Source organism: Microcaecilia unicolor, chromosome 1 (assembly GCF_901765095.1).
Source record: "Microcaecilia unicolor chromosome 1, aMicUni1.1, whole genome shotgun sequence".
Taxonomy (NCBI): Eukaryota; Metazoa; Chordata; class Amphibia; order Gymnophiona; family Siphonopidae; genus Microcaecilia; species Microcaecilia unicolor.
Genome location: NC_044031.1, coordinates 472,200,165 through 472,225,471, shown reverse-complemented (window position 1 = coordinate 472,225,471; position 25,307 = coordinate 472,200,165). Strand labels below are relative to the sequence as shown.

The window sequence follows — 25,307 nt, the reverse complement described above, 5'->3', positions numbered from 1 at the left end:
CAATAAAGTAATTGCCACTCTCCTGCAAGCCCGCAAGCGTTCCACTTCCGTGGCTTATGCCAGGATTTGGCGCCAGTTTGAAGTCTGGTGTGCTTCCAGAGAGATCACACCCCTGCGGGCTCCTGTCTCGCTGATTCTGGACTTTTTGCAGGATGGTTTACAAAAAGGCTTGGCCTATAATTCCCTGCGGGTGCAAGTGGCAGCGTTAGCCTCCCTTTGTGGCAAGGTTGAAGGCGTGTCTTTAGCTGCTCATCCGGATGTGGCACGGTTTCTTAGAGGGGTGCTTCGGCTCCGTCCTCCCATGCGTGCACCTTGTCCAGCTTGGAACCTGGGGCTAGTGCTGAAGGCCCTTCAGGGTGCTCCCTTTGAACCGCTTCGGCGTGCTTCAGAGAAAGATTTGACACTGAAGGCTGTCTTGTTAGTGGCCATTACTTCGGCGAGACGGGTGTCAGAGCTCCAGGCGCTGTCCTGTAGAGACCCTTTTCTGCAGTTTTCAGAGTCCGGGGTCACGGTTCGGACCGTGCCTTCCTTCTTGCCTAAAGTGGTTTCAGCGTTTCACCTAAACCAACCTATTTTCTTGCCCTCCTTTGTCGAGGAGGAGTTTCCAGAATCTTTTGGGCAATTGCACCTGTTGGACGTGCGCAGGACTCTGCTGCAGTATCTGCGAGTTACTAACTCTTTCAGGACCTCTGATCATATGTTTGTTTTGCTATCAGGTCCTCGCAGAGGGTCTCCAGCGTCTAAAGCCACTATTGCCCGCTGGCTTAAAGAATCTATCTTTTCAGCTTATTTGCTTGCCGGCCGGCCTCCGCCTGATGCCTTTAAGGCGCATTCCACTAGAGGAATTTCCTTTTCTTGGGCTGAAACTGGAGCACTCTCTTTTCAAGAGATTTGTAGTGCAGCAACATGGGCTTCTACGCTCTCTTTTGCCCGACATTACAGGCTGGATGTGGCTGCCAGGAGGGACGCACATTTTGGAGCGCAAGTGCTGGCGCGTGGTGTGGCTTGTTCCCACCCTATCTAGGGATTGCTTTGATACATCCCATCTATAATGGCTGCATCTGCTTGATGACAAGGAAGGGAAAATTAGGTTCTTACCGTGATAATTTTCTTTCCTTTAGTCATAGCAGATGCAGCCATGATCCCTCCCTGTCTGATGCTATCTGCTGTAAATCTATTTCAGGTTCTGTTCGTGTTTCCTGGAGATTCCGTCCTTGGGAGAAAGTCGGAAAACAGTCTTCAGGATTCTTTTAAAGGAGGATGACTTAATTACCTCCAGTTTCATGTTTTGGAGGATGAGTTTATTCCCTCCGGGAGGATGAGTTTATTCCCTCCAGTTATGTCTCAGTGGAGGATGAGTTTATGCCCTCCAGGAGGATGTTTCATTCCCTCCATTCTGAGTTAATGTCCTTTGTTGTAGGGCCATCGTTCGCTGTGAGGAAAGCTCATGTTATTCCCATTGCGGTTTGCCATACTGCTTTGGAAGCTTCAAATACTGAAGAGAGGCAGTGGAGCAAGCTGGTATGAGGCACTGAAAAAAGTGTGCTCTCTATCTCCCTCTGCTGGTTGATGGACACAACCCATCTGTAATGGCTGCATCTGCTATGACTAAAGGAAAGAAAATTATCACGGTAAGAACCTAATTTTCCCATTAAAATCCCCCCTTTAGTGAGAGAGAATATTATTTATGCATCAAAATTCAATCTTCTTTTACCAAGAGGGAAAAGACCTCGGTGGCGCTCGTATCTCCTATAAGAATATGGAAGAACCTTACAAGGTTTACCTCCATCATTGGTCATAAAACCCTTCTTTATATCTTTTTTTTTTTTTTTTCACAACGTGATATAACTCTTACTATAAATATCCGCTTTTACAGTGTCAATTTAACACCACCATAGTTCAGCCAGTAAGTACTGCAATTCTATTAACAGCTGCCTAGCTAAAATACTTAAATGATGCTAGACTTCTTATTGAACCTTTCTTTAGCAGAACTGTATTTGAACTGAGTGGCCTAGTGGTTAGGGTGGTGGACTTTGGTCCTGGGGAACTGAGGAACTGAGTTTGATTCCCACCTCAGGCACAGGCAACTCCTTGTGACTCTGGGCAAGTCACTTAACCCTCCATTGCCCCATGTAATCCGCATTGAGCCTGCCATGAGTGGGAAAGGGCAGGGTACAAATGAAAGAAAAAAAAAACTGTGTTCATGGGCTCTATGGAGCCATCCATTTTGCTAAAATTAGCTTGATCTGGATCCGATACCACAGTGGTTGATTACTGCGGTTCAAGAGCTAGCAGCTTGCTGTGAGGATGTAACGAAATACACACAGCTTAGAAAAAATACATGAATTTAAATTAAATTTAATTAAACTCTCCACATTAAATAGTTAAAGAATATGAGAACCCACAGAGTTTTTCTACTTGTAAAAAACTGTCGGGTGAGCATTATGTGCTATATTGTTAAAATGACGTTCACTCCAAGTTACTTTTTATAACAGATGCCGACCCTCTAACCTGGAAGTGAAATTACAAAAATGTGTGCCATGGTTCGGGATAAGGTATCTTTCAAAGATATCACCAAAACAGGGAAGATAGGGTATCCCGATAGGTTGCAAAAGAGACCGTAGTAGATCAGCAGGCTCATTTTCAAAGCACTTAGCCTCCCAAAGTGCTTTGAAAATATGCCTCCAGGTGTCCTTAAATAAAAATAAAAATCAGACAAAAGAGTGCAAATTAATGCTGTCAAGTACTGAGCATGATGTAAACAGGAACAGCAAACATAGTTTGAAATGTCTGTATGCGAATGCCAGAAGCCTAAGAAATAAGATGGAAGAGTTAGAATATATTGCACTAAATGAAAAATTAGATTTAATAGGCATCTCTCAGACCTGGTGGAAGGAGGATAACCAGTGGGACACTGTCATACCGGGGTACAAATTATATTGTAATGATAGGGTGGGTTGAATTGGTGAAGGGGTAGCATTGTATGTTAAGGAGAGCCTTGAATCAAATAGATTGAAAATTCTGCAGGAAACAAAACACAACTTGGAATCCTTATGGATTGAAATTCCTTGTGTAAAGGGGAAAAGGATAGTGATAGGAGTGTACTACCATCTGCCTGGCCAGGATAAACAGACGGATGTAGAAATGTTAAAGGAAATTAGGGATGCAAAGAAACTGGGCAACACAATAATAATGGGTGATTTCAATTACCCTGATATTGACTGGGTAAATGTAACATCGTGACATGCTAGGGAGGTAAAAGTCCTTAATCAAATCAAGGACTGCTTTATGGAGCAGCTGGTACAGGAGCATATGAGGGAAGGAAAAATTCTAGCCCTAGTCCTTAGTGGAGTGCAAGATCTGGTGCGGGAGGTAATGGTGCTGGGGCCGCTTGATTAGTGATCATAATATGATCAGATTTGATATTAGCTTTAAGTCTGCAAAGGAAATCCAATACGTTAGCGTTTAACTTTCAAAAAGGAGACCATGATAAAATGAGAAGAATGGTAAAAAAAAAACTTAGAGGAGCGGCTGCGTGGGTTAAAATTTTACATCAGGTAAAAAAGGAGGACGGAAGACCAAACGACAGCCGGCATGGTTAAAAAGTGAGGTGAAGGAAGCTATTAGAGCTAAAAGAAAATCCTTCAAAAAAATGGAAGAAGGAACCAACTGAAAATAATAAGAGACAGCATAAGGAATGTCAAGTTTATGCAAGTGCTGATAAGGAAGGCAAAAAGGGACTTTGAAAAAAAGATTGCATTGGAGGCAAAAACACATATAGAATTTTTTTTTTAGGTATATTAAAAGGAAGAAGCCGGTAAAAGAATCGGTTGGACTGCTAGATGACCGAGGGGTAAAGGGGGCGATTGGGGAAGACAAGGCCATAGTGGAGAGATTAAATGAATTCTTTGCTTCGGTCTTCATCGAGGAAGAGATACTGGTGCCAGAAATAGTATTCGAAGCTTACAAGTCAGAGAATCTGAATGAAATCTCTTTAAACCTGGAGGTTGTAATGGGGCAATTCTACAAATTGAAGAGTAGCAAATCTCCTGGACCGGATGGTATTCATCCCAGAGTACTGATAGAAATGAAAAATGAATTTGCGGAACTATTGTTAGTAATATGTAATTTATCCTTAAAATCGAGTGTGGTACGGGAAGATTGGAGGGTGACCAAAGTAACGCTGATGTTTAAAAAAGGTTCCAGAGGAGATCTGGGAAATTATAGACCGGTGAGTCTGATGTCGGTGCCGGGCAAAATGGTAGAGACTATTATGAAGAACAAAATTACAGAGCATAGTCAAAAGCATGGATTTATGAGACAAAGCCAACATGGATTTAGTGAAGGGAAATCTTGCGTCACCAATCTATTACAGTTCTTTGAAGGTGTGAACAAGCATGTGGATAAAGGTGAGCCAGTTGATATTGTGTATCTGGATTTTCAGAAGACGTTTGACAAAGTACCTCATGAAAGACTCCAGAGGAAATTGTAGAGTCATAGGATAGGAGGTAGTGTTCTATTGTGAATTAAAAACTGGTTAAAAGATAGAAAATAGAGAGTAGGGTTAAATGGTCAGTATTCTCAATGGAGAAGGGTAGTTAGTGGGGTTTCCCAGGGGTCTGTGTTGGTACTGCTGCTTTTTAACATATTTGTAAATGATCTAGAGATGGGAGTAACTAGTGAGGTAATTAAATTTGCAGACGACACAAAGTTATTCAAAATCGTTAAATCGCGGGTTTCGTGTTAGAAGTCACCGACCAAGAAAGGGATCTAGGTGTCGTCGATGATACATTGAAACCTTCTGTTCAGTGTGCTGCTGCGGCTAAGAAAGCAAATAGAATGTTAGGTATTTGTTAGGAAAGAAATAGAAAGCAAAAATGAGGATGTTATAATGCCTTTCTATCGGCCCATAGTGCGACCGCACCTCGAATATTGTGTTCAATTGTGGTCACAGCATCTCAAAAAAGATATAGTGGAATTAGAAAAGGTGTTGAGAAGGCCAATGAAAATGATAAAGAGGATGGGACAACTTTCCTATGAGGAAAGGGTAAAGCGGCTAGGGCTCATCAGCTTGGAGAAAAGACGGCTGAGGGGAGATATGTTAAAAGTCTATAAAATAATGAGTGGAGTGGAAAGGGTAGACGTGCAGCTTCTGTTTACGCTTTCCAAAAATACTTGGAGTATGGGCATGTGATGAAGCTACAAAGTAGTAAATTTAAAACGAATCAGAGATGTTTTCTTCACTCAACGTGTAATTAAACTCTGGAATTTGTTGCTAGAGAATGTGGTAAAGGCGGTTAGCTTAGCAGAGTTTAAAAAAGGTTTGGATGGCTTCCTAAAGGAAAAGTCCATAGACCATTATTAAATTGTACTTGGGGGAAAATCCACTATTTCTGGGATAAGCAAGCATTCAAAAGAATTGGCTAATCCATTAAATCAAGAGACATAAACTTCAATATCAAACTAACTACACTAGTGATCATGTAGTATGCATAATAGTTTGCCCTTGTCAAAAATTTTATGTGGGCAAGACAATAAGAACTTTTAAAACAAGGATGATCAAACTTAGATCTTGTTTGAGTTGTCAAAGAATGCAAGCTCCTTTGGCAACACACTGCATTACATTTAATCATAGAATTACTGATCTGAAATGGTTTGTTATTGGTCATGCTGAGGCTGACATAAGACGTGGGGATGGGAGGAAAAAAAATTTTTTATAACTTGAGCAAAAATGGATAAACAGGTTACAAACAATTGAGCCCATTGGTTTAAATACCCTAATTGAATGGCACACATTTTTGTAATTTCACTTCCAGATTAGAGGGTTGGTGTATTTTATGAAAGGTAACTTAGAGTGAACGCCATTTCAACAACATAGCAGTTAATGCTCTTCTGGCAGTTTTTTACAACCTGTAAGTAGAAACAAACTCTGTGGGTTCTCATATTTTTTCTTCCTTCAACTATTTAATGTTGAGAGTTTAATTTAATTTAAATTCATATATATTTTTTAGGGTGTATGTATTTCATTACATCTTCACAGCAAGTTGCTAGCTCTTGAACCATGGTGATAAACCATTGTGGTGTTGGATCCAGATCAAGCTAATTTTAGAAAAAACGAATGGCTCCATAGAGCCCATGAGCATAGTTCAAATACAGTTCTATTAAAGATAAGTTCAATAAGAAGTCTAGTAACATTTAAGCATTTTAGTTAGGTATCTGTTAATAGAATTGCATTACCTATTGGTTGTTTGAATTATGGTGATGTTAAATTGACACTGTAAAAGCGGGAATTATCACGTTGTGAAATAAAACCCCTCTTACGACTTATGATAACGGTAACCTTGTAAGGTTCTTCCATATTCTTTCTATAGGAGATACGAGAACCACTGAGGTCTTTTTCTTCTTGGTAAAAGAAGATTGAATTTTGATGCATAAATAATGTATTTGAACAGTTATTCTCTCGTGATAAAGGACTCTTTAATAGTAGTGGTAGTATACATAGTGTTTGAGTCTATAATTAAAATCCCCACTACTGTCTTCAAGCCCTCCCCCATCCCAAGCAACATAGGCTCCAGTGCAACAAAAAACAATCTTTCTGCTTATTGTTAGATGCATATACAGAGACAATATTATAAAAATGCCCCTGAATATCTATCTGTAGCACCACATACCTTCCCAGTGGATCACAACGTTGCCCAAAAATAGTCAACTGTAAAAGAGACTAGTATGCTCACCCCATTTATGTATATGGATGTGAGACAAGAGCAGTAATAGAAAAGTGTTTATGACCACTAAGAAGTTGCATATCCCGCTTTCAAAGACAGGTCTCCTGTATCAGACAACAGATGGTTGGTAGCTTGTTGTCTAGAGATCTCTTTCCACAGACACTGCTTCTTAAATGGTGAGTTTAAATCTTTGATATTAATAGTAACCACTTTAACTACCAGCTGACTCATACTAGTCAATATGCATGCAGCACAACACACTAAACAATGAGCTCCCAACAATGTTTCCACCCTTAACTATGGTAACACCAGAGAAAACCCTAAATATTTCTCCCTCCCCGCCCCCTGCCCTACCCCCTCCTGTTAGCATTCCCTCTGACCATAGTCAGAGTAAGAAATTGAGGAAGGACCCAACACAGGAATCATCCCAACATTATACTAGAAGCCATATATGTAACAACAGTCAAACTACCACATGTACTCTTTACTGTAAGCATACCCATAACCAAGAACAAACCAGAATCAACATTGTGGATTAGTGAGGAGCTGCAAGCTTAAGCAACCATTCAGCCCAGTGATGTCACTTCCACTTTTTTTTTTTTTTTTTTTAATTGTATGCTGGTGTGCACTGTGAGGCCTAGGTGTGCAAGCAAGGAGGCCGTCTGAATAATGATCAGAAGCAGCTGCAGGAAATGAAATCCTTATCCTTTCTGCTGTTCCCAAATCTTTTCCATGCTAGGAAATTGGCCCAGGTAGGAATGTGGAAACTGCCCCTGATATATCTGCTCAGAGAGAGAGAGGTAAGTAGTCAGTTGGTGGTGCCCAGTGGCAGGATGGGCTGTCACCCAATGCCAGCCTGGTTGGAGCTTCGGGGTGGAGCAGGCTCACGATTGTGCAGAGTTTTTCCTCAATTTACGCTAACTATGGAATGAGTAGGGTCATGGCATGAAGTAGTCAGCGAGGCCTGTACTCTGTTCTAGTCCCTTTATTGGCATTGTCAGTGCAGCAGAAGACATCTGATGTGGAGCAGTGCTGGATCTGGGGCAGGCCTTTTGTGCCAGCAGTGCCACTTTGTAGGAATCTGTGCCTCCCTTCCTTCTGTCTGAAGGGTCCCTTTTACTGTAAGAGCAGAGAAAAATGCTTCAGTGGAGGTAAGTGAAGATGTGGGGAGCTTCTGGGGTTGTAGAGCCTGAATAATATGTTAAAGCTGCAGAAGAGGAAGGCTTAGTGGTGGGTAGTGCACTCTTGGGGGTTCTCTATCTGGGGAGAGTTGGCTCAGAACAAGGCCCATTTCTATGCAGGGGCATTATGTCTCATGTAGCTCTGGCCATCATTCATATGGGTCAGCAAAGAGCCTTTCTTCTCTTAGTGCTAGACCTGTAGAAGGGGGACCAGATGTAGCTTTGTGAGCATTTCCACAGAGTTGAGGAAGATGGTCCTGAAGAGCTGAATGCCAAACATCACATATGGAGGCTTGGGTAGAGGAAGACCCAAGGGAGGCAAAAGATCTGGGCTGCAGCATGAGAGTCTTCCTCTCTTTCCTGAAGTTCTGGTCTATATTTTTTGGGAATCAGAAGGAGAATATGAAAGAAAAGAAAAATTGAAAAGAAATTGGGAGACCAGGAAGATCAGTTTGGCTAGGCAGATAGAACAGACTGGAAAGGAAATGGGTGGGGATCGTGGTTGAGGGTGACAAGCACACGCTGAGCAATGCTTTTCTAAGTCTCTGATCTCTAGGAGAGCTAATCCATCCATGGTGCCATTGGGTAATGATATCCTTGTATGGCTGACCATCCTGCTTGTCCATGGGGAACAACTTATAGAGATGTTCAGTCATTTGAAATATTTTCTTTTATTGTTTCATATCTTTTGCAATCAGCAGAAAAAAACAATTTTGTAGGATTTTTTTTTGTTTTTTTGTGTCCTACTTGCAATCAGCACACACTAAAAACAAAATTAATTTCTTTTGCATTACATTCCTAGTGATTTGAGACTTGTAATAAAGATGGCCGTACAACTTTAGTAGCTCTTTTCAAGTGGATATTTCAGGTTATAGTTTTTGAAGCAGCAGATGAATGTCTGTTTTTTTACTTGTACATCCTTAGGTCTGTTGACATATGCTGGATTTAATCTTCATCTTTCAATTCTAAGTTAGTGACTGGTTATTCAAAATATTCCCATAAAGTGATGTAGCATGTGGTCTCTCCCTCTGCGTTGTGGCTGGGTGAACTTATGGTCTCCCATACCACTGGGTTGCAATTAACAAACACAGGATAAAACTTTTAGTCACACTAGTTCTGTGCTTAGAGAATCTCCTCTGGTACTTGCAACCTCAGTCAGTGAACATTTTTGTGCCTCATTCTCAGAGGAATGGTCATAGAACTATGTTTTAGGTCAAATGTGTGGGAAATTTTATACAGAAGCATCTGTTTATCAAGTGACTTGATTCAGGGCTTGATTTACTAAACTTTATCTTCCTATAGATATAGAATGAGAAAAAAGCCTTGGTAAGTGAGGCTCTCAACCATTCTAATATTGTACATAGCTGTTACCTTATTTTAATGATTTAGAGGCACACTGAGCAGGTATTAGATAAAGTATGGTAACTGTTTCTTCAAACTAGTTATTTACATGTAAAAGGCCTAATGCTTTTTTCTTTTCATCAGTAATAAATATTTTGTTTTAAGCATCACAAACTGTTAAAAAGTTAAAACCGTCCATTTCTGTGGCAATTTCTAAAACTGCTGTATGTTCTACTCTTGAATGTCAGTTGTAAACACCCTATAGAAAAATAATATATTGATAATTCTTGGGCTTATAGCATTCAGAAGTCTTTTTATTGTGCTGCCAGTTGAATCTTTTTTTTTTTTTTTCCTTTTTATCTGAAAGTTTTTAAGTTTTTTTTTATTTTTTTATTTTTTTATAGGGAGTTTCACTCGTAAGGCCATTAACGTTTCTTCCTGTTTCTTGTTAAATTGATGTAGGTCATAATGATTACGGTTATCAGCAACCGTCGTATCCTGAACAAGGCTACGATAGGCCTTATGAGGATTCCTCACAACACTACTACGAAGGAGGTATCTATATACCTTCACACACATACACACACACCTACATCAATTCCTCCTATCCCTTACCCAGGATTGAAAGATTTTTGTATAAAACCAACCTGCTATATCCATGCAAAGTTCTTTTAGAAAACTAGTTGCTGGCTGTCTTGGAAATTGCAGGGGACCTTAAACATTCAAAAACACCACTTGCAGATACACCTAAAACATATAACTACAGTTTGCCATTTCTAACGCAAGTAAAATAACTAAAACATTTTTAAATAACTTATATTTCTCTATGGGAAATTTCTGTTAAAATAAATCTATTGGTTCAGTTATGTTTTACGTCTGCATTATATACATAAGTGCCTTTAGGAAACAGCTTGCTGATCTTGTGTAGCTAGTTTGTGCTCTTGTAGTTGTTTTTTAATTTGTCCTTTTTAAGTTTATTTAGCATAGTCATGATCTTTTCACTGTGGTGTTCCAGTAAATGTAGTGTTCATTTGGCAGGGATGCTGAAAGTCCTGTAGTTCAGTCTTGCAAAATTGACTTTAACTGCAGTATGTCTGGCCGAATTCCTTCAGTTTTTGTTTAACTTCTAAAATTGATTGCTTTTTTTCCCATTTTCATTTTTCTTGTGGTGTTGGTTGTGCATTTCACTAGGCATGTGAAATGGCAATTTCATTTTTTTTTAATGAGCCTTTTCTATCCTCCAATCACCTTGCAGGAAATTCACAGTATGGTCAGCAGGATGCCTATCAAGGAGCGCCTCAACAACAGGGCTACCCACCACAGCAGCAGCAGTACCCAGGCCAGCAAGGCTATCCAGGGCAGCAACAGGGTTATGGTAAGTGATGAGGTTTCGAATACCACATTTCTGTGGTTACAATCAAAGCTATTTGTGTGTTGTGTACAGGTAATTATTTTGTACTTGGGGTGATGGAGGGTTAAGTGACTTGCATGAGTCACAAGGAGCTGCGGTGGGAATTGAATCCAGTTCCCATGGTTTTCAGGCCACTGTACTAACCATTAAGCTGCTCCTTCTCTCACTGTGCAAAAGTAAGTTAAAATATCCTACTATATAAATGAGCTTTGACTGACGTGCCGTACATGTCACTTCTCAGGTCTCTCCCGACCTGCCGTGCATGCACAGAACAGCGCAGCTGTTCTGCGCATGCGTCATTACACCCACTACGCCGCCGCTACCACCCCTCCAACCCCACGAGGTTGACACCGCAAGCTCTGACTGATGTGCCTTGAAACGTGCTGCGCATGTGCCGAATACAGCAGGTCTGAGTTCTGAGCCTCGTGCCTCCAATCGTGCTGCGCATGCGCCAAACACAGCAGGTCTCAGCTCTGACCAACGTGTCATTGCCGCTGTAGCTGTCCCGCCTCTTCGGCTGACTCGCACTTTCGCTGTTCAAATGCGGAGTCGATGTTCCGCCCCTTCGGCTGACTCACGCTTTTCCTGTTCAAATGCACCCAGTACCTCTGACGCTGGCTCGCACTTTTCAACTGCAGCCACTACTGGGTGCGGCCAAAAAGCGCCCGCCGAATTTGAACAACGAAAGCGCGAGTCAGCTGACTCTGGCAATGGATCAGAGGCACATCTCTATCTCACACACACACACACACATAAAATATAATTACAACCATAAGGGATGTCGCTCACCCACAACACACATACAGTGAAGTCCTTGAAGTCCAACAATACTGCACCATACCCCATATAGATTACAGGAAGATGTATGGGGGAGGGGGGCAGGCAACTCAAAAATGAGCCCTGCTTTGCTGTCTCAAACAACTGGCTACAATGAGAACTGAACCTCCACTGTCAGAGGGACTCCTAGCAGCGCTCTCTCTCTCAACTCTCTCTGTCTCTTTCAGACAGATGTATACACACTTTCTTTCTCTCTCTCTCACTATTAGAACAATAAGGGACATGGGAAATCAAATAAGCCTAAGAATAACAAGGTTCAAATTCTGTTTACACAAAGAACGTAGTATATAAAAGTGTACTGTAGACATCCACTCTCATTTCTTGCTTTGGCTATTTCATTACATTTTTCACAACAAAAATGTTGCCTGTTTTTACGGGCTTTACGGCTTGTAGACATAGAAATATAACAGTATGATAGTAGTTATGACACCAAAAGCTCTCTTTTGTCTCCTCTTTAATGTCCTGTTGCAGTTCTCATTTCACCCATGGTTACTCATTGCTTAGGATCCGCTGTGCTTTTCTTATGCTTGCTTGAGCTCTGTTTCCTCCATTGACAGGCTGTTGCATTCAGCAGTCACACTTCCAGATGACACAAAACTGTTCAAGGTTGTTAAAACGCATGCGGACTGTGAAAACTTACAGGAAGACCTTAGAAAAATGGAAGACTGGGCATCCAAATGGCAGATGAAATTTAATGGAGGCAAATGCAAAGCGATGCACATTGGGAAGCATAATTTGAATCATAGTTACCTGATGCTAGGGTCCACCTTGGGGTTCAGCACCCAAGAAAGTTTGTTGTCGAAAATATGCTGAAATCTTCTGCCTAGTGTGTGGCGGTGGCCAAAAAACAAACAGGATGCTAGGAATTATTAGGAAAGTGATGGTATATAAGACCAAGAATACTAAAATGCCTATGTATTGCTCCATGGTGCGACCTCACCTTGCGTATTGTATTCAGTTCTGGTTGCCATATCTCAAAGAAAATATAGCGGAATTAGAAAAGGTTCAAAGAAGAGCAACCAAAATGAAGAAAGGCTAAAGAGGTTAAGGCTCTTCAGCTTGGAAAAAAGATGGCTGAGGGGAGATATAATTGAGGTCTATAAAGTCTTGAATGGTGTAGAATGAGTAGAAGTGAATCGATTTTTTTACACTTTTTTTTAAAGTACAAAAACTAGGGGACACTAAATGACGTTACATGTAAATACTTTTAAAACAAATAAGAGGAAATATTTTTTCTGTAACTTGTGCTGGGGGATGTGGTAACAGTGATTAACGTATCTGGGTTTAAAGATCCTGGAGGAAAAGTCCATAGTCTGCTATTGAGACAGACATGGAGAAGCTACTGCTTGTCCTGGGATTGGTAGTATGGAATATTGCTACTATTTGGGTTTCTGTTACAGTAGGTACTTGTGCCCTGGATTGGTCACTGTTGGAATCAGAATATTGGGCTATATAGACCATTGGTCTGACCCAGTATGGCTATTCTTATGTTTCTTTGAAGATGCTTTCTCATAATCTCAAATCTACCATCTTCAAATCTGCTATCATGAACCCTTGTTCTAGAATTTTTTTTCCGTTAAATTTTCATCTTCTGTATTTTAACATTTTGAAATATTTGAATATTGTATACAGTCTTCCTTTCTCTTGTGCATACCCATTTATTTAGATTTTCTTAGTTGCATTTTGATATTCATGCAAAACTTCCGACAACTGATGTGCTTCTCTAATAAGTGTGCTGATGTGCTTCCCCCTAATATGTGTACAGCGTCAACTGTAGCTGTGCTCCAGTGTTCTCAGCTTTAGTTTTTCCTAGAATTCTTTTCCCTAGCCTTGGACTCCCCTCCAACATGATCTCCTCATTGAAATGGCTGTATTCAGACACTCCATCCCACCTCAGTTGCACTTCTGGGCCAGGCTGAGCATTATGAAAACAATGTAGTAAAAAAAAAAAAAATCAAATGAGAAAACTAGAAGCATGACACAAAGACATGTTTCTCCACATATCAATGAGGGAAAACTGTACCAGATCACTGAATTGTGAAGAGCTAGAATCAGCTATTTCTTCATGAAAAGTGCTCCCGTCCCAAGGTTGCCACAGGATCAGTTAGAACAATGGCTCATCACTGTTCTGATGCTAGGGACTGCTGCCTGAGCCCTTCTAGCCATTGACTGGAGAAGCCAGCAGCTGCCTATGCTGTACGGGTGACAGCACTGAGTATTTGGTAGAGGAGGGAGGAAGGAGTTAAAAAGAACCACAGATGGGGGGGGGGGAGGGAGGGAGATGTCTAAGTAAAGCCAAGGGCTGCTGCAGGCCCCATTGCCACCAGTTGACAGTTTAATTGTTTTTAACCCCTACCTACACTATAACCTGTTGTGTTTCTGAGGGAAAATTCTGAAGAGCAGGAAGGGTATAGACACCCCCCCCCCCCCCCCCCACTCTTGGCAACTCCGGGAACTCCTCACCAGCCTGAAGTCAGACTTCTCCAAGATGCACGTTTTATCCTCTCTCTTTCCCTGGGTTTGAGCACACTACTTTTGCTGTGCACCATGCCTTTCCAGCCTCAGTGGATGTGAATTTAAATCTGCATTTCCTTTGCTGAAGTGCTATGGCCTGATCTAAAGAACTGGGTTGCATGCTTAGTTCTTTGGATCACCTTACTATTTTTTGATAGCTTTCCTCTGAATTATCTTTTCTCCTTATATGTCTTTCTAGAGATTGTGCTTTCCAGAACTGCATATTGTCATCGGAGAAGATAACTACAAACATGACACTGATGGTCCTCTAAATAGTAAAATGACTATTGTTAGTGTAGAGCTGTGTTTTCCAAGTAGTATGCAGTGTCATTATAGTGTGCAAACCACTGGCCCCTTATAACTTTTGATCAATGGGATTAATGATCATCTGACTCGTATACAATCTTCAAATTCATAAGAACATAAGAATAGTCATACTTGTTCAGACCAGTGGTCCATCTAGCCCAGTATCCTGCTTCCAGCTGTTGTTAATCCAGGTCACAAGTACCTGGCAGAAACCCAATTAGTAGCAACATTCCATGCTACTAGTCCCAAGGCAAGCAGTGGCTTCCTTCATGTCCATCTCAATAACAGATTTTTTACCAAAAGCATCATGGTGAAGCTCTCAGCCTCAAGGAATACCTTGAAAGGAGCCCTCCTCCTTCACTCTTAGAAGCCAATGCAGTAGAACCTTTTTCACCAGGAGAGAGAGGACGGATTTTATTCCAAGTATTTACTGATCATGAAAAGACAGGAAGTTTCTTTCCCCTTAAGATAGTTTCCTTTAGCACCCTAATTCCATTCTCCCAAAAAGGAGACATATTTACATTCACAGACATGCTTCCCAGTCACAGAAATAATCCCAGATTTGTCATAGGAAAACACAATTTCTCCGAGGACAAGCAGGCTTGATTATACTCACAAGTGGGCCGACGATCCAAGTTGGCCCAGGAACTGGAATAGTATATAGCAAAATAGTTGCCAGAGCAAAGAATATTTGAAGCGGGGGAGTCGGAGAAACTAAACAAATTCTCTGTAACCTTGGAGGATGTAATGGGTCAGTTCAGCAAGCTGAAGAGTAGTAAATCACCGGGACCTGATGGTATTCATCCCAGAGTATTAATAGAACTAAAAAATGAACTTGCGGAGCTACTGTTAGAAATATGCAATCTGTCCCTAAAATCGAGTGTAATACCGGAAGACTGGAGGGTAGCCAATGTTACTCCGATTTTTAAGAAAGGTTCCAGAGGAGATCCGGGAAATTATAGACCGGTGAGTCTGACGTCGGTGCCGGGCAAGATGGTGGAGGCTATTATTAAGAATAAAATTGCAGAGCATATACAAAAACATGGACTGATGAGACAAAGTCAGCACGGATTTAGTAAAGGGAAGTCTTGCCTCACCAATCTAATGCATTTTTTTGAGGGGGTAAGCAAACATGTGGACAATGGGGAGCCGGTTGATATTGTATATCTGGATTTTCAGAAGGCGTTTGACAAAGTGCCGCACGAAAGACTCCTGAAGAAATTGCAGAGTCATGGAATCGGAGGTAGGGTATTATTATGGATTAAGAACTGGTTGAAAGATAGGAAGCAGAGAGTAGGATTGCGTGGCCAGTATTCTCAGTGGAGGAGGGTAGTTAGTGGGGTCCCGCAGGGGTCTGTGCTGGGTCCGTTGCTTTTTAATGTATTTATAAATGACCTAGAGATGGGAATAACTAGTGAGGTAATTAAATTCGCCGATGACACAAAATTATTCAGGGTCGTCAAGTCGCAGGAGGAATGTGAACGATTACAGGAGGACCTTGCGAGACTGGGAGAATGGGCGTGCAAGTGGCAGATGAAGTTCAATGTTGACAAGTGCAAAGTGATGCATGTGGGTAAGAGGAACCCGAATTATAGCTACGTCTTGCAAGGTTCCGCGTTAGGAGTTACGGATCAAGAAAGGGATCTGGGTGTCGTCGTCGATGATACGCTGAAACCTTCTGCTCAGTGTGCTGCTGCGGCTAGGAAAGCGAATAGAATGTTGGGTGTTATTAGGAAGGGTATGGAGTCCAGGTGTGCGGATGTTATAATGCCGTTGTATCGCTCCATGGTGCGACCGCACCTGGAGTATTGTGTTCAGTACTGGTCTCCGTATCTCAAAAAAGATATAGTAGAATTGGAAAAGGTACAGCGAAGGGCGACGAAAATGATAGTGGGGATGGGACGACTTTCCTATGAAGAGAGGCTGAGAAGGCTAGGGCTTTTCAGCTTGGAGAAGAGACGGCTGAGGGGAGATATGATAGAAGTGTATAAAATAATGAGTGGAATGGATCGGGTGGATGTGAAGCGACTGTTCACGCTATCCAAAAATACTAGGACTAGAGGGCATGAGTTGAAGCTACAGTGTGGTAAATTTAAAACGAATCGGAGAAAATTTTTCTTCACCCAACGTGTAATTAGACTCTGGAATTCATTGCCGGAGAACGTGGTACGGGCGGTTAGCTTGACGGAGTTTAAAAAGGGGTTAGATAGATTCCTAAAGGACAAGTCCATAGACCGCTATTAAATGGACTTGGAAAAATTCCGCATTTTTAGGTATAACTTGTCTGGAATGTTTTTACGTTTGGGGAGCGTGCCAGGTGCCCTTGACCTGGATTGGCCACTGTCGGTGACAGGATGCTGGGCTAGATGGACCTTTGGTCTTTCCCAGTATGGCACTACTTATGTACTTATGTACTTATGTAGCATTCTGCTGCGTGTGCCACACCTACTGCGCATGTGCGGAGTGCGTTATCGCCCATCGCGTGACTGAGCTCTTCGGTTCTTTTTTATCCGCGTGAGGAGTAGCAGTTCGTTCTGCAGCTCTTTGTTTCACCCGGGAAAGAGCCTTTTCTCAGTGCCGTTCAGCTGATTTTTTGCATTTTTCCCTTTAGTTATTTCTTTTCTTTAAAGAAAAAAACCCAAAACCCTTATCTTCTTAACTTTATGCCCTTGTCTTTCTTTCTTTTTTGGCACAGGCCGCATTTAGGCCTGTGCCGAAGCATCAACATCGGGAGTCAAGGTAGGGATGGCTGCTGCTGCGAGGCCCAGAAACACTGGGAGCAGTGAGGCATCGAGTGGGTCTCCACCTGCCTCGAGGCCTCCTGCTGTGCAGGCCCCCGGATCTGACCTTCGTCAGACCCGGCACCGAGCAGTCACGGTGAGGTGCATCGGGTGAAGGCCAAGAAACACTGACACTGTTCTTCTTCAACACACGTGTGGGAGATCTGGAACATCGAGGGATACGGCACCCGAGAAGTATCGGCGCCGGGAGGAGCGCTCCCCCTCCATTCAAGAGATGCCAGCAAGAGTTTCTCCCAGCAGCAGAGATCCTGCTCCCGCATCCCAGATGATTAGGCAACCTGAGCCCACACCGGCCCCCCCAGACTGTACCGATGGCGGCTCTTGACGAGCGACTCCGGGCCTTGCTTCCAGAGCTCTTGGAGAGTTTCATGCAGCGATGTGCATCGGGGGTGCCTGCGCCTACCATGCCTCCCATTGCGGCCCTTCCTGGCCCTGAGCCCCAGGTGCGGCCGCCGACACCAGCGCCGCTTGCGGTTCCAGTGTTGATTGCCACCCAGGCTGGTTCTATGTCAGCGGAGGAAGCTTCACCAGAGTCAAGGCAGGAACAGACTCCTAGATGCCGTTCTCGTGGCGGACCTGGTCTCGGACTTCCCTCAGGGAGGTGCTGTCTGATACCGAGGAGGAGCGCTCGTGAAAGTCAGACGAGGATCAGGTACTTTTCTTCAGATGAGTCCTTTGGGATCCCGTCTGAACCTTCCCCTCCACTTTAGAGTCGGCTGTCTTCACCTGAGAGCCTCTCTTTTACTTCTTTTGTGTGGGAAATGGCTGAGGCCATACCCTTCCCCGTAGAAGTGGAGGATGACTACACCTCTCCACCTAAGGAGGCAGAGACTGCTCCTCTGCATGAGGTACTCAAGGCAGTGCTTGTGCGGAACTGGGCGTCCCCTCTGTTCCTGTGGTACCCAAGAAAATAGATACCCAGTATCAGATCCACTGGGTACCTGGGTTGACGAGGTCTCAGCTGTGCCACAACTCCATGGTGGTGGATGCCACTCTCAAGACAGCCAAGAGTACTAGGGACTATACTTCGGCTGCCCCAGGCACAGAAGCTAGAATATTGGCCCCTCTTAGGAGAAAAATATATCAGGCCGTTATGCTCATCGCCCGTATTCAATCGTACCCACTTTCAGGAGCGTTTACTTGCAGAACTCAGTGAGGCAGCTATCTGACTTGGTCAATGCGCTCCCTCTGGAGCAGGCTGAGCCTTTTCGCCAGCTGATCAAGCAGCAGAAGGCGTGTCGTAAGTTCTTGGCCAGGGGCACTTACGACACTTTTGACGTAGCATCCAGAATCTCTGCCCAGGGTATATCGATGTGCAGATTCTCATGACTGCGTTTGTCTGACCTGGACCATTCGGTCCAGCAGAGAATGGCGGATGCCCCTTGCCGGGGGGGGGATAATCTTTTTGGAGAGAAGGTTGAGGAGCTGGTTGACCAGATCAAGAAGCACACTGATGCTATGTCTTCCCTCTCCTGCCAGGTGCCTTCTGCGACCACCTCCTCATCTAGGAGGTATTTTGGTGGGTCCTGGAGTGCTTTTTAAGCCTTTTCTAGGTGTACGTATGCTCCAGTGACTTGCCAGTCTGTTCAGGCTACACCCCAATGCGCTCATTCTTGTCAACACTTTGCGCCTAAGGCCCCTGCTGCTCCTTAGCAAAAGCAAGGGACTGGCTTTTAACTGACTCCAGCAGAGCATAGCTACCATAAAAGTGTCCGTGCTGGACGACTTACCGGTTGGGGGGGCGGTTACAATTTTTTCACCAAATGTGGCCTCTCATAACCTCCGACTGGTGGGTTCTTCAAATAGTCCGGCTAGGGTACACCCTCAGTTTGATGTCCAAACCTCCAAATCGCCCACCGAGAGCTCATTCATTCAGCTCTCGGCACAAGCAGGTACTTGCAGAGGAACTCTGCCCTTCTAAAGACCCATACAGTCGAACCCGTTCCACCAGGGGCAGAAGGGCAAGGATTCTATTCCAGGTACTTGCTTGTGCAGAAGAAGACAGGGGGGATGTGTCCCATCCTAGAACTAAGGGCCCTGAACAAATTCCTAGTTCAAGAAAAGTTCAGGATAGTTTCCCTGGGCACCCTTCTTCCCATGATTCAGAAAAATGATTGGCTATGCTCTCTGGACTTAAAAGGATGCATACACCCACATCCCGATACTTCCGACTCACAGTAAGTATCTTCGATTTCAGCTGGGAACACATCATTTTCAGAACCGCGTACTGCCTTTTGGTCTCTTGTCAGCTCCCAGGGTATTTACCAAATGTCTAGTGGTAGTTGCAGCATTGCTACGCAAACTGGGAGTTCATGTATCCCCTTATCTTGGCGATTGGCTGGTAAAGAGCACCTCGGAGGAGGGTGCTCGGGAGTCGATGCAGAAGACTATTTAGGTGCTCGAGCTCCTAGGGTTTGTAATAAACTACCCCAAGTTCCAGCTTCATCCTGTCCAACAATTGGATTTCATAGGAGCCCTGATCGACACACGGACTGTTCAAGCCTATCTTCTGGAGACACGTGCGGACAACCCTCTCTCCCTCGCGTCCAAGGTTCGAACATTGTAGTAGGTCACAGCTTGGCAGCTGTTGAGGTTGTTAGGCCACATGGCTTCCACAGTGTATGTTACACCTATGGCATGTCTTCACATGATATCTGCTCAATGGACCCTGGCTTCTCAGTGGTATCAAGCCACGGGGAGTCTGGAAGATGTCATCCAAGTGTCCCGTGAGCTTGTACGCTCTCTTCAGTGGTGGACAATTTAATCCAATCTGACCTTGGGACTTCCATTTCAAATTCCTCAGTCACAGAAAGTGCTGACAACAGATGCATCACTCTTGGGGTGGAGGGCTCATGTAGATGGGCTTCACACTCAAGGAGCCTGGTCCATCTAGGAAACAGGTCTTCAGATCAACCTTCTGGAGCTCCGAGCGATCTAGAACGCTCTGAAGACTGCTGTCCAATCAAATTATCTTAGTTCAAACAGATAATCAGGTTGTGATGTGTTAGACCAACAAGCAAGGGGGCACCGGATCTTGCCTTCTGTGTCAGGAAGCCGTCCAGATGTGGCTCTGAGCACGCCATTAAGCATGTTTCTCCAAGCCACTTATCTGGCAGGCGTAAACAGCCTGGCTGACTGAGCAGGGTAATGCAACCTCACAAGTGGTCGCTGAACATGGTAATAGCCCGTAAGATTTTCCGAGCGTGGGGCACTCCCTCGGTGGATCTTTTTGCCACTCAACTAAAACACAAGGTCCATAAGTTTTGTTCCAGGCTTCAGGCCCACGACAGACTAGCGTCAGATGCCTTCCTTCTTCATTGGGGGGACAGGCCTTCAGTACGCGTATCCTCAGATACCTCTAGTGGGAAAGACTTCGTTGAAACTCAAGGAAGACCGCAGAACCATGATCCTGATTGCACCTTACTGGCTGTGTCAGATTTGGTTCCCCCTTCTTCTGGAATTGTCCTCTGAAAAACCGTGGTGATTGGAGTGTGTTCCAGCCTTCATCACTCAGAACGAGGGGTCGCTTCTACATCCCAACCTCCAATCTCTGGCTCTCATGGCCTGGATGTTGAGAGCCTAGAATTCGCTTCCTTAGGTCTTTTGGAGGGTGTCTTCCAGGTCTTGCTTGCTTCCAGGAAAGATTCCACTAAGAGGTGTTACTCTTTTAGATGGAGGAGGTTTGCCATCTAATGTGACAGCAAGGCCGTAGGTCCCCTTTCTTGTCCTACACAGACCCTGCTTATATACCTTCTACACTTATCAGAGTCTGGTCTCAAGACCAGATCCGTAAGGGCTCACCTTAGTGCAATCAGCGCTTATCATCAGCGTGTAGAAGGTAAGCCTATCTCTTGACAGCCTTTAGTTGTTTGCTTCATGAGAGGTTTGCTTTTGTCAAAACCCCCTGTCAAACCTCCACCGGTGACATGGGATCTCAACGTCATTCTCACCCAGCTGATGAAAGCTTCTTTTGAGCCACTGAATTCCTGCCGTCTGAAGTACTAGACCTGGAAGGTCGTTTTCTTGGTGGCTGTTACCTCAGCTCATAGGGTCAGTGAGCTTCAGGCCTTAGTAGTGAATGCACCTTATACTAAGTTTCATCACAGTAGAGTTTTCTTGGTGGCTGTTACCTCAGCTCATAGGGTCAGTGAGCTTCAGGCCTTAGTAGTGAATGCACCTTATACTAAGTTTCATCACAGTAGATTAGTCCTCCGATAGCAGCCTAAGTTCCTGCCAAAGGTGGTGTCGGAGTCATCTGAACCAGTTGATTGTCTTGCCAACATTTTTCCCCATCCTCGTGCCCACCCTGGCAAAAGCAGCTTGCACACCTTGGACTCCAAGAAAGCGTTGGCCTTTTACATAGAGCAGATGAAGCCCTTCAGACAGTCCACCCAGTTGTTTGTCTCTCTTGATCCCAACAGGAGGGGAGTCGCCATCAGTAAATGCACCATTTCCAATTGGCTAGCAGATTGCATTTCCTTCGCTTATGCCCAAGCTGAGCTGACTCTGGAGGGTAAGTCACGGCTCATAATGTCAGAGCCATGGCTGCGTTGGTGGCTCATTTAAAGTCCACCTCCATTGAAGAGATTTGCAAAGCTGCAACATGACTTCAGTCCACACATTCACATCTCATTACTGCCTTGAGCAGGATACCCAACGCGACAGTCGGTTTGGGAAATCAGTGTTGCAGAATCTGTTTGGGGTTTAGAATCCAACTCCACCATCCTAAGCCTGTTTTGTTCTGTTCCAGGCTACACTCTTAGCTAGTTTGTATATAGTTTCAGGTTAATCTGTATTATGTCCTCGCCGTTGCGAGACCCAATTGACCACTATTTGTTTTGTTGGGTGAGCCTGGATGCTAGGGATTCTCCATTTGTGAGTATAATCAAGCCTACTAGTCCTCTGTGAAAGCGAAGATACTTACCTGTAGCAGGTATTCTCTGAGGACAGCAGGCTGCTTATTCTCACAGTCCTGCCCACCTCCCATTGGAGTTGTTTCTTTCTACTTTTTTAAAATGGTATTCAGTTAAACTGATGAGCGCGGTCATGTGATGGTCGGGAAGGCACTCTGCATGGGCACGGCACTTGCGGCAGAAGGCTGTAGCAAATTTTTTGTTATATGTTCTGCCGGTTCCCGGGCCGACGCAGACCGTCAACCCACTTGTGAGAAGAATAAGCCTGTTGTCCTCGTAGAATACCTGCTACAGGTAAGTATCTTCGCTTTCCAGTATCATGTACTGCCTTTTGGCCTCATGTCAGCTCCTTGGGTACTCACAAAATGGCTTGTGATCGTAGTAGTATATCTACAGAGACTAGGGATGCGTGTACATTTCTATTTGGACCTTCAGCACCTCATGGATACAGGCTACAGGAAAGCCCTAGGCTTTTATTTCTGTCTTTTTCGAGATTCACTGTTCTGGTGGACAAATCAATCCAATCTGGCAAAAGATGTCCCATTCCAAATTCCTCCAGTTTAAGCAGTCACACTCAGTGGACGTGGTCCTCGCAGGAGAAACTCTATAAGAATAATTCCTGGAACTGAGAGCAATATGGAATGTTCTAAAAGCTTTCAAAGATTAACTGGCTAGCAAAATTGTTTTAATTCAAACTTACAGTCCAGTAGCTATGTGTTATATTAACAAGCAGAAAGGAATGGGACCCTACCTTCTGTGTTTGAAGAATGTCAGGATGTAGAACTGGGCAAACTCGTGGGGTGACCCTCAGAGCCACATTCCTGGCAGGCAAACTGAGCTGGCATTTTGCAACCACAGAAGTGGTCCCTGGGTGAGGCAGTTACTCTCAAGATCTTTCCAGAGTGGAGCACCCCCTTGATAGATCTGTTTGCCATTCCTTATTTATTTGTTACATTTGTATCCCACATTTTCCCACATATTTGCAGGCTCAATGTGGCTTACATAATACCATAAAGGCATTCGCCAAGTCCGGTAGGGGATAAGTACAAAAGATGTTATAGTGGGATAGGAAGATAAGATTCAGTCAAGTTGGGTTAGAGGTAGAAGGGTTTGTTAATGTCCAGTACGATCTTTGATAGTGAAGTGTTGCAGGGTTGAGGCATTTAAGTTGGATCAATCGGGTATGCCTTTCCGAATAGGTGAGTCTTTAATAATTTTCTGAATTTTAGGTGCTCGTAAGTTGTTTTCACCACATGTGGCAGTGCGTTCCACAGACGCGTGCTTATGTAAGAGAAGTTGGACGCATGGATAGTCTTATATTTTAGTCCTTTGCAATTTGGGTAGTGGAGATTCAGGTAAGACCGTGATGAACTGGTACTATTTCTTATAGCAGGAAAGTCCCTTAGTTCTGCTTCAGGATATCAAAATCACAGAAAACTGTCCTCGGATGCCTTCCTCCTAGACTGGGAAGAAGGACTTTTGTATATGCATCTTTCCATAACGCAGAGCAAGGACATTTCTGAAACTCAAATGTGACCAAGGAACCGTGATTCTCCTAACTCCTTACTGGTTTAGGCAGATCTAGTTCCCTCTTCTTATAGAACTTTCCATAAGAAGTCTCATGAAATTGGAGCTTTCTCCAACACTGATCAAACTGAGGGAGCAATGGTGCATCCTATATCAAGTCTGTAGCCCTCGCAGCTTGACGTTGAGAGATAAATTTTTTACTTACCTGAATCTACTGGACAGTATCGGAAGTCCTTTTGGCTTCCAAGAGATTCTATTAGGAGATCTTTTGTTTAAAACTGTAAAAGGTTTGCCATTTGATGTGGTAGAAAGGCCTTATATCCTTTTTACTGTTCCACACAAAAACTGCCTGAATAATTTCTACATCTGATGGTCAGCTTAAAAAAAAAAAAAAAACCAACCCAGCTCAGTTAGGTTACACCTAAACAATTGATACATATCATCATCATGTGGAAGGTAAACCTGCTACTTTTTGTTTTTTGTTACATTTGTACCCCACACTTTCCCACTCATGGCAGGCTCAATGCAGCGGGCAGTGGAGGGTTAAGTGACTTGCCCAGAGTCACAAGGAGCTGCCTGTGCCGGGGAATTGAACTCAGTTCCTCAGTTCCCCAGGACCAAAGTCTACCACCCTAACCACTAGGCCACTCCTCCCCTTTATGCAGTTGGAGCCTCTCATCAAGCCTTCTGCTGTGTCATGGGATCTCAATGTTGCATTAACCCAGCTGGTGAAAGAACCTTTTGAGTCACTCAACGCCTGTCATTGGAAGTACCTGACCTGGAAGGTCTTGGTTTTGGTGGCAGTCACTTCAGCTTACAGAGCTACAAGCACTAGTACATAAGAACATAAATATTGCCATACTGGGACAGACCAAAGGTCCATCAAGCCCAGCATCCTGGCCACTCCAGGTTACAAGTACCTGGCAAGATCCCAAAACAGTACAATATATATTATGCTGCTTATCCTAGAAATAATGGCAACATCGGAGTTGCCAAATAGGGTTCTACTAATCTAAGATGCTATTTGTTGAGCTTCAGTTCTAGAAGACAACATACAAAGCCTGGAGCCCTCAAGTTAAGTCAGTTTTGTGCATTATTTGCTTTTATATGTGCAATAATGTTTATTTTTTGAATCAGTAGTACGTTTTGAATCGATTTTTCAATTAAATATTCAAGTAGAATACGATACTACTGGTTGGCTGGAGGTATTCTATGATTACAACTGTATGCAGACTTGTGAGCTATACGATCCGTTAATGCACACAGTCGCTAAGCAAGATATGAGATAACCTCTACAGGCAATTAGATACGTATTGCTACATATCAGTTTTGTTCAACTATTGTTGTGTATGCTTACAAAGTTTTTTTAGGGAACAAAACTAAGCCATTAATTTTGTATTTGTATCCTAGAAATAAGCAGTGGATTTTCCCCAAATCCATCTTGGCTTATATGCTTTTCTTTTATGAAGCTATCCAAACCTTTTTTAAACCCCACTAAGCTAACTGCTTTTACTACTTACTCTGGCAATGAATTCTAGAGTTGAATTACACATTGACTGAAGAAATGTTTTCTCTGATTTGTTTTAAATTTACTACTTTGTAGCTTCATTGTGTGCCCCCTAGTCCTAATATTTTTGGAAAGAGTAATCAAGCGATTCACATCTACCCATTCCACTTACTGTTTTATAGACCTCTATCATATCTCCCCTCAGCTGTTTTTTCTCCAAGCTGAACAACCCTTCTCTGTACCT

The 25,307-nt window shown here is 43.5% G+C and overlaps 1 protein-coding gene across 2 annotated transcripts in view; it reads left to right on the top strand.

Annotated features, from left to right (window-relative positions):
* The window catches only part of SS18 (SS18 subunit of BAF chromatin remodeling complex), a 184,834-nt gene that overhangs the window by 119,079 nt on the left and 40,448 nt on the right, over positions 1–25,307 (top strand). Inside the window, exons 8-9 of one of the 2 annotated variants that reach the window (XM_030213670.1) lie at positions 9,710–9,802; positions 10,503–10,622. In XM_030213670.1, the coding sequence (XP_030069530.1) occupies positions 9,710–9,802; positions 10,503–10,622 (213 nt within the window). The remainder of the gene's footprint in view (positions 1–9,709; positions 9,803–10,502; positions 10,623–25,307) is intronic. The other variant, XM_030213676.1, reaches the window with a different exon arrangement.